The 13,930-nt window shown below is 49.8% G+C and overlaps 1 protein-coding gene across 5 annotated transcripts in view; it reads right to left on the bottom strand.

Annotated features, from left to right (window-relative positions):
• LOC144108821 (solute carrier family 15 member 1-like) overlaps nucleotides 1-13,930 on the bottom strand; it is a 230,266-nt gene that overhangs the window by 67,569 nt on the left and 148,767 nt on the right. For all 5 annotated transcript variants that reach the window (XM_077642012.1, XM_077642029.1, XM_077642005.1 and 2 more), the window contains 5 exons: nucleotides 6,057-6,146; nucleotides 5,586-5,630; nucleotides 4,725-4,846; nucleotides 4,286-4,484; nucleotides 2,209-2,367 (listed from right to left, as the gene is read on the bottom strand). In XM_077642012.1, coding sequence (XP_077498138.1) covers nucleotides 2,209-2,367; nucleotides 4,286-4,484; nucleotides 4,725-4,846; nucleotides 5,586-5,630; nucleotides 6,057-6,146 — 615 coding nt within the window. The remainder of the gene's footprint in view (nucleotides 1-2,208; nucleotides 2,368-4,285; nucleotides 4,485-4,724; nucleotides 4,847-5,585; nucleotides 5,631-6,056; nucleotides 6,147-13,930) is intronic.

The following is a 13,930-nucleotide window of genomic DNA, read 5'->3' as shown; positions in this document are numbered from 1 at the left end:
TCATTTGCTTGTATATTATGTTTCATACCTTTCCGTGGATCATTCCACACTACAGCACCTTGAAAAAATTTTCTGAATTTTTCTGCAAGTTTTGTTCCATCAAAAGTGCTGTCTTCAAGAGCACGCTTAGTAATATCTATGTTATCTGAAGCACGGTGAAGTAGTTTGTTATATTTTTAATAATTTTCAGTGATTCATGGCTGATCCATGGTTTACGGTACCTCTTGGACTGTTTAATCACCTTTTCTATAAAAAGTCCATGGTATCTATAAACGGAGAATTGAAACTCTGATATGCATCATCAGCTTTATCGGAACTAAGTGCATCACTCCAGTTTTCATTCTTAATGTGCAATCGAAATGTTTAAAGAATAACAGTCGCGACATTCTGTGAAGTTTTCATTGCAGATAGAGCATTTGTTTTTGTTGCAATGCCACGTACAAACACAAAAAGGGGTAGTGGTCGCTGATATCACAGCATGAAGTCCCGGATAAAGTGTAGTCCATGACTATCTGATTATTCAGCCTCAAGAGCAACGACGAAGCTTCAGCAGTGACAACATCCTGGAAGTATGGCGCAATGCTTTCCAGGGTCGAGAATCACCTGCAAAGTCCCCGATAATTTTTGCCTGCAATTGAAATCCCGACAGATAAATGACACACATACATGTTGGATATACAAGACAAGAAGCGAAAAAGGCGTCATGAATTTTCATTCCGGGCACTACAAGATTATGAAAAGAGGTGCCGCAATGTCTTGCCTAAAACAATCCGTCAAGAAATCCTGTCTGCCCAAAGTTGCAGAAAGCCTCAAACTTCAAGCACAGCGGTTAGGAACCAGGGGATATATGGAGCAGTTCACCTCAGGAATAGCAGAAAGTCTTCTGAAAGAAATCGGAACAGGAAACAGAGCAGGTGCAAAAAAAGGAGAAAAGATAATGCCCGTCTAGTAGTTGTGCCGTGCGTGCACAATCTTTCACATCGACTAAAATAGATTGGGGAAAAGCAGCACATTTCTATGGTGCGGTCGTCACCAAGCAAGACGAGGGGGCTCTGCAAGATTGTGAATTGACGTGACGACATGCGCAACGAGGAAAGCACGTATGGTGTCAAGCACAAGAACCCGCATGTTGAATGCGTGCAATGCGTTATCTACAATATTCCGCTAGCAAGCAAGAATGTATACGTGGCACAGACAGGCAGATGCCTGAATGAGAGGCTGAGTGAGCACAAGAGCGCATGCAAACACAGCGCATCCAGGCAACCTGGCAACGCTCGTCGCAAAATTCCTCCCCCCCCCCCCTCACAAAAGAAAAAGGAAAACAAAGATAAGAAGGAAACATGCAAACCGTTGTTCAACGAGACAACTACAATCAAAAAGTCGAAGGACAAGAGAAATAAGAGAAATCAGCGAAACGTTCACAATGTTGACAATGAAAGAATATGTGAGCAACCTGTCCGGGAAAACTCACCATACGCCTGTCTGGTATCAAAACAATCACGACTGTGTGGAACAACCTCTCCCTGTTTCCTTTTATAGCCTATCCCGTCTTAATAATAAAAGTTTAGCGCTCATTCTGTTCGTCGTTCGTCCGCGGCTTCCAAGCGATATGGAGACGGAATCATCATAACACGCACAATGGCATGCCGCCAGTAACCCGAGAAATATTAGTTCGCGATTCGAGAACCTACAAAGGCCCGCTTCCATTCAGGACGCACTGGCTCCTGTAGCATGCGGCCAGCTGGATGCTGTTAGCAAGAAAGGCTTTGGAATGGTCGGCTTCAGGTCCGGCGCCATATTCTACCTCATTTCCTGCCGCGGTTGCCGGACGATCTTTGAACCGTTCGCCCAGAACGGGCAAATGCGTCCAGTGGTGAATAACCCGCCGCGGTGGCTCAGTGGTTAGGGCGCTCGGCTACTGATCCGAAGCACCCAGGTTCGAACCCTACCGCGGCGGCAGCGTTTCGATGGAGGCAAAATGCAAAGGCGCCCGTGTGCTGTGCGATGTTAGTGCACGTTAAAGATACCCAGGTGGTAGAAATTAGTCCAGAGCCCTCCACTACGGCACCTCTTTCTTCTCTCGGTTCCTCTATCTCTTCCCTTACGGACGTGGTTCAGGTGTCCGCCGAGATGTGACACAGATATTGCGCCATTTCCTTTCCCCAAAAACCAATATTCTGTGATGAAAGAAGTGAAGAGCGGTCTCACCAGGGCAGCCAGCAGCATCTGCTTGTCTTCGAGGAAGAAGATGGAGTGAGATTGTGCCTCGCTAAACGCCGTAGCCTCCAACCGCGCCACCGATAGTTCGCACGGCGCGGCCGCTGACGCCTGCAGGGCCGCCCGAGGAAGCTCGGGCACGCTCAGTACCTGTAGACAGCGTACAAGAGATTCCAGATTAGGCAGTTCCTCGAGTCAAGCCCCAGAGGGGGAGCAGCCTAGGACGTAATTTCTTATTAGCTGCGCAGTACAATCAGCCTGGCGTCCGTGTTTTCAGCGCATTCAAAAGGAGCGCTGCCATCTGGCAAAATGACTCGAATACATATTTTACTTGTTCACCTTGAAGTGGTTATGTTACTTACTAGAGAGTTTTAGCTGACCGGCTTTATGGTCCGCTCCACGGCTGAGCGGAGCGGGGTGCTCAAGTGCACATGCGCATTACGCTCACCCGCTAGCGTTTGAGCGGAAAGTCGTGTCGTCTCGGGCTTTCCGGTTAGTTCAAGATAGTTGCCTCCGGATTGTCGGTCGCGTTTGGGAGCTCTTCCAAGTTTCACTGTCTGGACTCTAAAAAGCTCATTTCCGCGACTACAGTCGTTAAAAGCAGTTCGAAATCGACAAGGATCCCTGTTTGCAGTGCGGCGTAGTTACGGTGAATCCTTTCGAGCGCCTGTGTGTACACATGTGAGCACGAGTTCCAGAAAGAGCCGCGGTCCCAGTCAAGCGCAATTTGACGTTGCGTACTTTGGAGTACCGCGTAGACCTCCTTGATGGCTAGTTTCGGCAAGGCGGATAGCAAATTTCAGAAAGTAGCTGCCATAATGCATCCATACGGTTATTAACAAGGTTTCCAAAACACTCGGCTTCCTCTGACGTAACCTGCGCTTAGCTAATCTAGACCCAAAGCTACCAGCTTACGCTACATTAGTGCGCTTGAAATTGAATTACGCCTCTTTGATCTGGAACCCCCATCAAGCATACCTGGTAACAAACTGGAGTCTCCACAAAATAAAGCCGCCCGGTTCATATCTAAGAACTACTCGCGATCAGCGAGTGTAACTGAAATAAAAAAAATCTCTCAATTTACCTCTTCTCGAAAAACGGAGAATGGGTTGCATGCTGTGATTTTTCTACAAATTATATCAGAGCCATTCTTCCTTTGCTTTGCACCATATCAAGCAGGCTCATCGCATATTCCGACGCATTGATCACTAACTGAAAGTCGAACCCTTCTTTGCTAGAACTAATCTCTTCTTTCATTCGTCTCTCCTCCTCGCCATCTGTCAATGGAATCTACTCCCTGGCACCATTGCAACTGCCAGTGATTGCGAAGCGTTTGTAACCGCCCTAAAACGGCATTGCGAGTGGTAACCTTTTTTTTTGCATTCTTGTTGAAGCACTACTTTCCACGAAAACTTCAATGTTTGTTGCCATGTGTCTTTATACTTTGAGTGTTTGATGCTTTTCAACATGGTTCCCGGCCAGCGAATTTTGTACTTATCGCAATTTTTTACTGCTCTGTTTTTACTGTTCTCCCCCCTATGTAATGCTCGCTACGACCTTAGGGTTTTTGAATAAATGAATGAATGAATAAATAAGTTATGAGTTAAATAATTTCCGCCTTGTTGTACAATCCTGCTCACTAGAGAGCACGGGCGTATCTCTGACTGTTTCTAAAATACAAATCTGTAAAGGTTAAAAGTAATCATTCGGTATATTTGAATGCCTTCTATGAGAGTTACCTTTTACAAAAAGGTGGTGCTTCATATCAGTTACAAGAAATGCGGGTCTGCACAGAAGTATTAATGCCTCGCTATCGGCGCACTCGCACGAGGCGTCGCGCTACGCTTGGCCGTGCAGGTCGTCTGCATTTATAGACCGTGTGCAAGAGCGACTTTCAGTGTCAAATGAGAGCCTGTTTTCACAGAGAGGACAGCCTCGCAAGGCTATTTCCTTTTTACTCGAAAAGGCGTTTTATAGACTTTGCGTTCGAGGGCAGCCCGCAACTGCCATTTTCCTTTGCAAAGATTGGTGCGCCTTTTCGTCGGCAATGCCTACAGTGAGCACTAACCTCTCCGGACTCGAGGCGCAGCCGGAGCTCGTTGCCGCTCACGTCCACCGGGCAGGGCAGCGTGTTGACGAAGGCCACCCTCGAGAAGCCCGCCGGCACCGGGGCCTCGGCGCTGCTCTCTAGCGCGAGGTCGAGGCAGCCGGCGACGGCGAACGCAGCGGCGGCCGCCAGACCCCCGACGGTGATCTTCTGCAGCGGCCTGCGTGATGCCACATTGAAGGAGGGCCTATACTTCTGGGCGGAAACCATTTCGCCCTCGGAATTTCCTCCCCGCCGACTCTCACAAAGCTTCCCCTGTGAGCGGCAAAATAATCGCTGCAATTCAGGTTCCCTCAAGGGCCGAAACTTGGGCGCGTAGTTAGCGGTGATCCATGGTATGTGGCGCAAAACGGGACAATGGAGAGAGAAAGAGGCAGCATCCTGCTGGCGGCGACCTCACCTGTTTAGCAGGTTGCAGCGGCCAAACAGGGGGTACACGACGTAGCTGAACACAGGCACCAACACCAGGATGAGCAGTGGGTTCACCAGCTGCATCTGGTCCGGCAGCACCTGGTAACCCAACTGCGCGCCATCGACTCTTAAGCACCGGTCGGTGGTTTTGTGCTGGGTCTCCACCCAGGGCTCAAACTCGGAAAAGCTGCTATGCGTACGCGATGAAACAGGCCAAACAACAAAGTAGCGCTCGGAATAAAAAAGAGAGAAATAAAAATCTCGAAAGATCATAGTGTGACCTCAGTTTCGCTGTCAAGAAAGGAGATGATGTTTCTTGATGGCGCCAACAAAACGTAGAAGGTACTGTCTCGCAATGTACTAAAATCTGTTCGCGTTGAATCCCTTGAGAGCTAGTGCACTCATCGCTCTGTCCTCTTTCAAGAACTACTTTTTTCATCAATGCTTCCAGGTATAACATGACTTCCAATGGTGATATATTCGCTAGCAAAAAGTGCAGGGAGGCGAAGAATAAAAGGCGCAGGTGTAAGACGCCCAACGCAGTAAAATATCAGTTCAAAAAAAAATAAACCATTTCGCCGGTGTTGAGGCCCTTGCTGATACGATGCTCGATTTGCTCTAAGGCGACGCAATGAATTTCTAAGTTAGGTACAAAAACTGGATGCAGTCTCTCCTTTGAGGCAAAACCCATAGGTAAAATGAGTACTCTGTAATCATCGAGCCATGAGAACATGAGCCACCATTTCCGTTGATCATGCATTTTTTGCGATGCGGTGAAAAACGGCGTCGTCCCCGACTGCTAAGCGATAGCATAACGCTCTTGATAGTTTAGGGGAATTCAAGCACTCACAATTTCGCCGTCCATTTTGTTCGCCTGCAGAGTCCACTGCGAGCCCTGCAAATAGACATAGAGAGTTGCTCACAAATCCGCCGCTATGTATAATTTAGACAGCAGACTGCGCGAAATGATCACTACATACGCCGTAATGCTAAGAGAACTTTCCGGATAACAGATTTGTTTCTGTTGCTACGTCATGGTCGATTTAGCTATAAATTTTTGGCTGATCGTGCCTAAAGAACCGTGTGTTATGCTAACCATCAGGCTGATCACTTAAACCAGACCATAATAGCCCAAGTCCCCTGATCCATCCGACAGTTGTGAGAGTTTGCGTGCACAAAACAAAAGTTGTGTGCTCACTTGAGAGTTAGCGCACAAAGAAAAAAATGCTCTCAATGGCGGCCCTCAAACAGTTTGGGCTCGGTCCCAGAATCGCTCAACTACTCCCTTCCAGTGCTTAGGCCGACAATGTAGCTGGCCCACCTGTTGGTCGAAGAGCGCCCAGAAGACGGGCAGAGGCGCGTACAGCACCAGCACGTGAAGCACGTCCTTGATGTCGGCAATCAGCGACTTCTGCAAGAGAGAATTCGCCGCTGCACTTTTCGCGGCATGGCTGTGCTTCCAGCAGGCGTGTACCGCCAAGAGCAAAAATGGTTATAGTCAGAGCTGTAGCCGTTTGCTTCCCCTTGGCACGAGCCACTTAAGCTTCACGTCCAGAGCGCCGAGTCACTTGCAAACTGTTGCATAGAGACTGTTTTAACACTTTTCGTGTCGCTTTCCGGCACAAAGATCGGTACGCTCAAGATGCAGCTTCTTTTACCAGCCATCTCACGTCGAAGCTCAAGACAAGTAACATCATGTTTGCGTATCGCAAACAGTGCTGTTCAGGCAGCAGCTACGAAATACGCTCCGAAGCTAGAAATTCCAGTGGTGTGGCATTCCCTTTCAAGAGATGTGCACATTGAGCTCAGCATCTCGCTCAGTTTGGTTATTGAATTGACCCGTGTTATACGCCAACTTTTGCGCACTGGCAATTCTCAATCGCCACCGTCGCGCGACGCAGTGCTTCCTAGCGATTTCTGCATACTTGCTATCATCATCGTCAGCCTGAATACAGCCACCGCAAGGCCTCTCCAAATAACCTTTGCCAGCTGCGCCCACCGTACGCCAGCAAATTTCTTAATCTCATCCGCCTACCTAACCTTCTGCCGCCCCCTGCTACGCTTGCCTTCTCTTAAAATCCACTCCGTCACCCTTAAGGACCAGCGGTTATCCTGCCTTCGCATTACATGGCCAGCCCGAGCCCATTTCTTCCTCTTGATTTCGACTAGCATTTCATTCACATGCGTTTGTACCCTCACCCACTCTTCCCGCTTTTGGTCCCTTAACGTTACACCTATCTTTTTTTTTCATAGTTCGCTGTGTTATCCTTAACGTAAGCTGAACCCTTTTGGTTAGCCTCCACGTTTCTGCCCCGTAGGTGAGTACCGGTAAGATGCAGCTATTGTTTACTTTTCTCTTCAGGGATATTGGTAAACAGCAACTCATGATCTGAGAGAACCTCCCATATGCTCTACACCCCATTCTTATTCTTCTATTTATTTTCCTCTCATTATCCGTATCAGCGGTCGTTACCTGCCATAAGCAGACATATTTATTTACCACTTCCAGCACTTCACTACCAATTGTGAAGTGCTCTTCCCATGCTAGACTGTTGAACATTACTTTGGCTTTCTGCATGTTAACTTTTAGACCCAGCGTTCTGCTCTGCCTGTCTAACTCATTGATCGTGCTTTACAATTCAGCTCCTGAGTGACTTAGCAAGGCAATGTCATCAGGGAGTTGCAGATTATTTAGGTGTTCTCCATAAACTCTTATCCCCAACTGTTCCCAATTCAGGCCTCGGAATACCTCCTGTAAACAGGCGGTGAATAGCATTGGCGAGATCGTGTCTGCTTGCCCGAAGCCCTTCCTTATTGAAATTTTATGCTGACTTTATGGAGGACTATGGTAGCTGTGCAGTTTATATATATCTTCGAGCATTTTGACAAAAGGCTCTTCTGCACCCTGATTCCGTAATGCCTGCATGAATGTTGAGGATTCTGCTGAGTCGAATGATTTCTCGTAATTAAGTCAGGCTATATATAGGAGTGGGCTGTATGCGGCGCATTTCTCTATCACCTGATAGATAATGTGAATATGATCTATTGTGTAATATCCTTTAAGAAAGCCTGCCTGATCATTTGGTTGATTAATGTCAAAGGTTGCCTCGACTCTATTAGCGATTACCTTAGTAAACGCCTTGTAGGCAACGGACAGTAAGCTGATCGGCCTGTAATTTTTCAGTCCTTCGCGTCTCCTTTCTTATGAATTAAGTTAATGTTAGCGTTTTTCCAAGCTTCTGGTACGGTCGAAGTCATAAGGCATTGCGTATACAGGGTGGCTAATTTTTCTAGCACAATCTCCCATCCGTCCTTCAACAGATCTGCTGTTACCCGATCCTCACCGCCTACTTCTACGGCGCACTCCGTAATGATAGCAGAGAGATTACCATTCATTGTTTGGACATTAATATCGACTTCCTCAGTTAAAGCTGTATCTGTGTTCCTGAACTCCTCAGCTTTCCCTCTTCCTGCTAGGTCGTTAAAGGGCTTCCACTTCACCTGTTTCTTCTGTTCCATCTTCCAATCAAGGCTAATTTGAGACCTTATCATTCTGTGGCCGCTACACTGCACCTTTCCGGCGACCTCCACATCCTGCACAATGGTAGGATGAGCGCATAGTATGAAGTCTATTTCATTTCTAGACTCACCATCGAGCCCGTTCGAGGCCGGCTTCCTGTTCTCTCGTTTGCGGAAGAAGGTATTCATGATTCGTAAATTATTTCTATCTGCGAATTCTGCTAATACCTCTCCCCTGCTATTCCTAGAACTCATTCCATAGTCGCCTACCGCCTGGTCGCCAGGCTTCTTTCCCACCTTCGCACTGATGTTGCCCATCAGTACAGTGTACTGTGATTTTACTTTATTCATTGCTTATTCCACGTCTTCATAGAAGCTTTCAACGGTCTGGTCTCCATGGCTGGATGTAGGCGCGTAGGCCTGCACCACGTTCAGCTTGTACCTTATATTGAGCCTAATTACGACAGCTGCCACCCTCTGGTTAATACTATAAAACTCCTCTCCGTTGCCAGTTATATCATGATTAATGAGGAATCCCACACATAGTTGTCGTCTATCCGCTAGCCCGCGATAGCACAGTATGTGTCCATCCTTTAGCATTGTATGCGCCTCACCAATCCTCCTAACTTCACTAAGCTCTATGACATCCCATTTAATGCCTGCTAGTTCCTCGAACAGCCCTTCTAGGCTAGCCTCACTGGATAAGGTTCTAGCGTTAAACGTTGCCAGTTTGAGATTCCAATTGCGGCCTGTCCGGAGGCAGAGATTCTTAGCACCCTCCGCTGTGTCGCAGGTCTGACCGCCGCCTTGATCAATTGCTCCGCAGCTGCTTGGGACTGAGGGCCGAGGGTTAATTGGTTTGTTCATACAAGGTTGTGGCCAAGTACTACACCAGGGTGGCCAAATCCTGTTCTGGTGAGAGAGTGCATTGTCGGTTTTGGTCACTGAGATCAGGCCATTCCCCAGGCCTGGTTATGCAATTCCATGGACGCGCGTAGTTTTTTTTAGCCCGGTAGACAATTGTGCGGCCCCGGGATTCGAGCCCCGGTTCTCTTGCTTGGAGTCCACAACACCTTTGAGGAGATCAGAGATGCGGTCTTAGCATCGCAGAGAGCCCGACTCCAACAGACCACCACCGGAAGAGCCATTCTTCAGCGCATTGGTACACCACGAGATCTACAAGAGCTCTGGCGACACACTTCCCTACCTGCAAACATAAGAGACAGACCTCGGTGGCTCCGCTCCCAAAACATATGCATCCAGAAATCCACAAAGGCAGACGGGAGGCTAGGGTCACTCATCTACGCCGGCGTCTAGAGTCAGATCACAAAGCAGTCTATGTAGACGTGGCGGCGTACACTGAACCGAGCATCTTTGTTGCAGTCGCCCTTGACCACAATTTTCAACTACTGACGAGTGTTTCACTCCGGGCTGAGGATCCTGCCGCGGCGGAAGCCTCCGCCATCGCCCTTGCCATAAGGCATTGTGATCTGGCGGACAAATCAGCTCACATAATAACTGACTCGAAGCGAGCCTTTCAATATTACATTACAGGGAGAGTCCCAAAAATGACAGCGGCTCTACTCATACCGTCGGGCCTCTCACCTACACTTCAGCGCCCCCATAACATTACTTGGATCCCGGGCCATTCAGGTCTTGAAGGCAACGAGGCAGCAAACGATCTAGCTCGTGAGCTGACAAACCGAGCGGATCCTTGCCCGTACCTCACCCCTCTACCATCAGACTATGGGGAACGGCTGGAGATGCTTAGATTAGATCGTATAATATATCCCTCTCCCTATATTAAACTCACCACAGAAGGAGCCACATTTTGGAGGCGAATACAAACGAATACCTTCCCTAACCTGTATTTGTACAGCTTCATTCACCCTTCCAAATACCGCCCTTTCTGTCCATGGTGCGGCGATAAGCCTACCCTGTTTCACATTTCCTGGAATTGTCCCCCAAAACCACCTCATATAAAAACATTACAGACATCATACGAGCAGTGGGAGGCAGCCCTGCCCAGCAATGGTCTGGAGGACCAGTGTCGCATCATCAGACTGGTCCAGGCGTCCGCCCAAGCCACCGGAGTCCTGAACTGAGGAGTCCGCCTACCTGACTCGTAGAACACTTCAATGAAATAATAAATGTTTTATCTCTCTCTCTCTCTCTCTTGCGCGCTGGGCGGATGCTCTACCTCTACGCCATCGCTGCTCTTACTATGAAGTGAATCCCTATACACCTCCCCTCAACTTTTCTTCATTAGATCATTTTCTACAACGTAACCAAGTGATGAAGTAACCAAAAATCTCACGTGACTACACGCTCTAGCGCCGCGACGTTAGCCAGCGCCGCGACGTTAGCCAAGTTCTGAACAGTGCTGCGGTGACGAAAGCAGAACAGTCAGTGGAAATCGAGCCGCTCCGAGGGAACGACGCACCTCTTGGGCTGTGTCTTGCACATACCAGGGTGCTGAAACCATAGCGCTTGGTTTACGAGTTATCTTCATGACAACTGACGACCGAAACACGCGGGCGCGGGGGATGTTCGCATGACATCTGCTTCACGCGCGGACAGGTCCACAATTGGGCCCGCTAGGGGTGGTGGGCAGATGCTTCGTCGTCCGCCTGGGTTTTCGTACACGCTTTCTTTGCTGTTGTGGCATGTTAAAATTGGTTACACTGCTGGTCAGCAATGGTAACCGCAACGCTGGGCCAATGTATAGAGAGCAGAGAACATTTTTCATGCATTTATTGACACATATCTTTCCCGTTACTTTAAGTCAAAAAGCGATATTTCTCAACATACACTACATGTCTGCGTTACAGCATTCCATACTGTTGCGTGGTCCAAGGCGGGAACGACGCAAGAACGTTCCGGGCACAGCACACAGGCCGAGAGCACAGGGCCCGCACAGAGTACAGCACAGAGCACCCAAGCCCAGAGCACACGCATTTCCGAGAGACTTCGTCCACCTCGTCTTCATCAAGAATATCCGTTGCCCGGCCCCCGGTCGCAAAAACACCGTCTCGGTGTAAGTTAGGGCATAGCGAGGGATGGCGAGAGGTAGGGCTTGAGGCGAGAGACGTGGACAACGTCCTGCTGAGGTGCACGGGAGGTGGTCTCCGGGAAGGCCGGGGCGATCTAGCAGGTGACAGCGGTAACCTGGCGGAGCACACGGTATGGGCCAACATACCGGTACAGAAGTTTTTCGCAAAGCCCGACGCGGCGTGATGGCGACCAGAGCAAGACGAAGGCTCCAGGAAAGAAAGGTATACCATGCGATGGCGGTGGTCGTAGTAGTCCTGCTGTGAGGCCTGCGATGCTTGTAGTCGAGATCTAGACAGCTGACGGGCGTGGTCGGCCCGGGCAATTGCGTCGTGTGCGTATTCAGAAGGCGGTGAAAGAGATGTCGGAAGCAGCGTGTCCAAAAGTTATTGGGGCTCACGGCCGTACAAAAGATAGAACGGTCAGTAACCGGCAGTGTCATGACGGGAGGAATTGTAGGCGAAAGTCACGTATGGAAGGGCAATGTCCCAGTCCAGATGGTGCGAGGAAACGTACATTGCGAGCATATCCGTGAGAGTGCGGTTGAGGCGCTCTGTGAGGCCGTTGGTTTGGGGATGATAGGTGGTGTTCAGCTTATGTTTAGTCGAGCAGGAACGGATAATGTCGTCGACAACTTAAGAGAGAAAGCAACGGCCGCGGTCGGTGAGAAGTTGGCGGGGTGCACCATGACGGAGGATGAGGTCGTACAGGAGAAAGTCGGCAACGTCAGTAGCAGTACTGGTGGGGAGGGCCCGCATGATTGCGTAGCCAGTGGCATAATCTGTGACAACGGTAATCCATTTGTTTCCGGAGGTAGACTAAGGAAACGGACCCAAAAGATCCAAGCCAACACGATAGAATGGTTCAGGGTGCACATAACAGGTTGGAGCATACCCTCTGAGAGAGTGGCAGGACGTTTCCTGTGCTGGCGCTGGTCGCAGGCACGAACATAGCGGCGTACGGACTGGTAGAGGCGGGGCCAAAAGATGCGACGACGCACGCGGGCGTAAGTACGCGAGATATCCAGATGTCCAGCAGTGGGGAGGTCATGAAGTTCGTGGAGGACATCGGTGCGCAGGTGCTTCTGCACAACGAGCAGGAGGTCGGGCCGGCGGGATTCTGGCCTCTGCGGTATAATGTGTCATTTTGCAGCACAAACCGGCGCAGAGCAACGTCAGATGGGGAGGAGTTGAGGCGGTCAATAATAGAGCGGAGCTCGATATACCGTCGCTGCTCATCGCCAACGTGAGTAATAGCAGAGAGCGTGAACAGGTCGGCGGTGCAGTCACTGCCAGAATGGTCATAAGAGTCAACGGGACAGAGGGAGAGGGCATCAACATCGGTGTGTAGCCGACCGGACGTATAGACCACGGTGTAGTAGTCTTGTAGGCGTAAAGTCCAGCGACCTACCCGGCCAGAAGGCCGGCCAGTAGGAGGAGAGCCAGCAGAGCTCATGGTGGTCGCTGACAACCGTAAAAGGGCGGCCGTACAAATACGGGCAAAATTTTCCAACGGCCCACACAAGGGCAAAGCACTCGCGTTCCGTGATGGAGTAATAGCGCTCTGATGTAGAAAGGATGCGGCTGGCGTAGGCAATGACACGGTCAGACCCAAATTGCCGCTGATAAAGGACAGCGCCGATTCCGTGACCGCTGGCTTCAGTGCGGACTTCAGTGGGAGCGGCCACATCGAAGTGTGCCAAAATGCGCGAGGTGGTGAGCTTCTAGATTAGAGCGGCAAAGGCGTTTTCTTGTAGGGGTCCCCAGGTGAAAGTCATGTCCTTTTTTTAGCAGATAACTGAGGGGGCGGGCCATGTCAGCAAAGCCGGGCACGAATCGGCGGAAGTAGGAGCACAGCCCCAAGAAGCTCCGTACGTCGTTGCAGAAACGCGGCACCGGGAAGTCCTTCACGGCTGGGATCTTAGCTGGGTCAGGGTGAACACCCGTGACATCGATGACATGACCCAAGATTGTGATCTGACGACGCGCGAAACGGCATTTGGAGAAGTTTAGCTGCAGGCCTGCATGACGGAAAAGTGAAAGAATCTTGGAAAGGTCAAAGAAAAGCGGGGGGAAAAGACAATGACATCGTCGAGATAGCAGGGGCACGTGGACCATTTGAATCCGTGCAGAAGGGCGTTCATCATACGCTCGAAGGTGGCCGGCGCGTTGCATAAGCCGAAAGGCATAACTCTGAACTGATACAGTCCATCAGGTGTCACAAACGCGGTCTTCTCACGGTCCCGGTCATCCACTGCCGTCTGCCAATAACCGGATCGAAGGTTTATAGAGGAGAATTTGGTACCGTGGAGGCAAACAAGGGCGTCGTCGATGCGCGGGAGGGGGTACACTTCCTTTTTGGTTATCTTGTTTAGGTGGCGATAATCAACACAAAAACGCCATGAGCCATCCTTTTCATTCACAAGGACGACTGGCGAGGCCCAGGGGCTGTAGGAAGGTTCGATAATGTTTTTATCAAGCATCTTCGTAACCTCGGCGTTAATGATCTGGCGCTCAGCGTGGGGGACTCGGTATGATCGACGACGGATAGGAGAGGCATCGCCGGTGTCGATGCGGTGCTTCACAGAGAGAGCTTGACCCAGCGGGATGTTATTCAGATCGAAAA

The sequence above is a fragment of the Amblyomma americanum genome, chromosome 1, assembly GCF_052857255.1.
Source record: "Amblyomma americanum isolate KBUSLIRL-KWMA chromosome 1, ASM5285725v1, whole genome shotgun sequence".
Classification (NCBI taxonomy): domain Eukaryota; kingdom Metazoa; phylum Arthropoda; class Arachnida; order Ixodida; family Ixodidae; genus Amblyomma; species Amblyomma americanum.
This window is presented reverse-complemented; position numbering and strand designations above follow the sequence as displayed.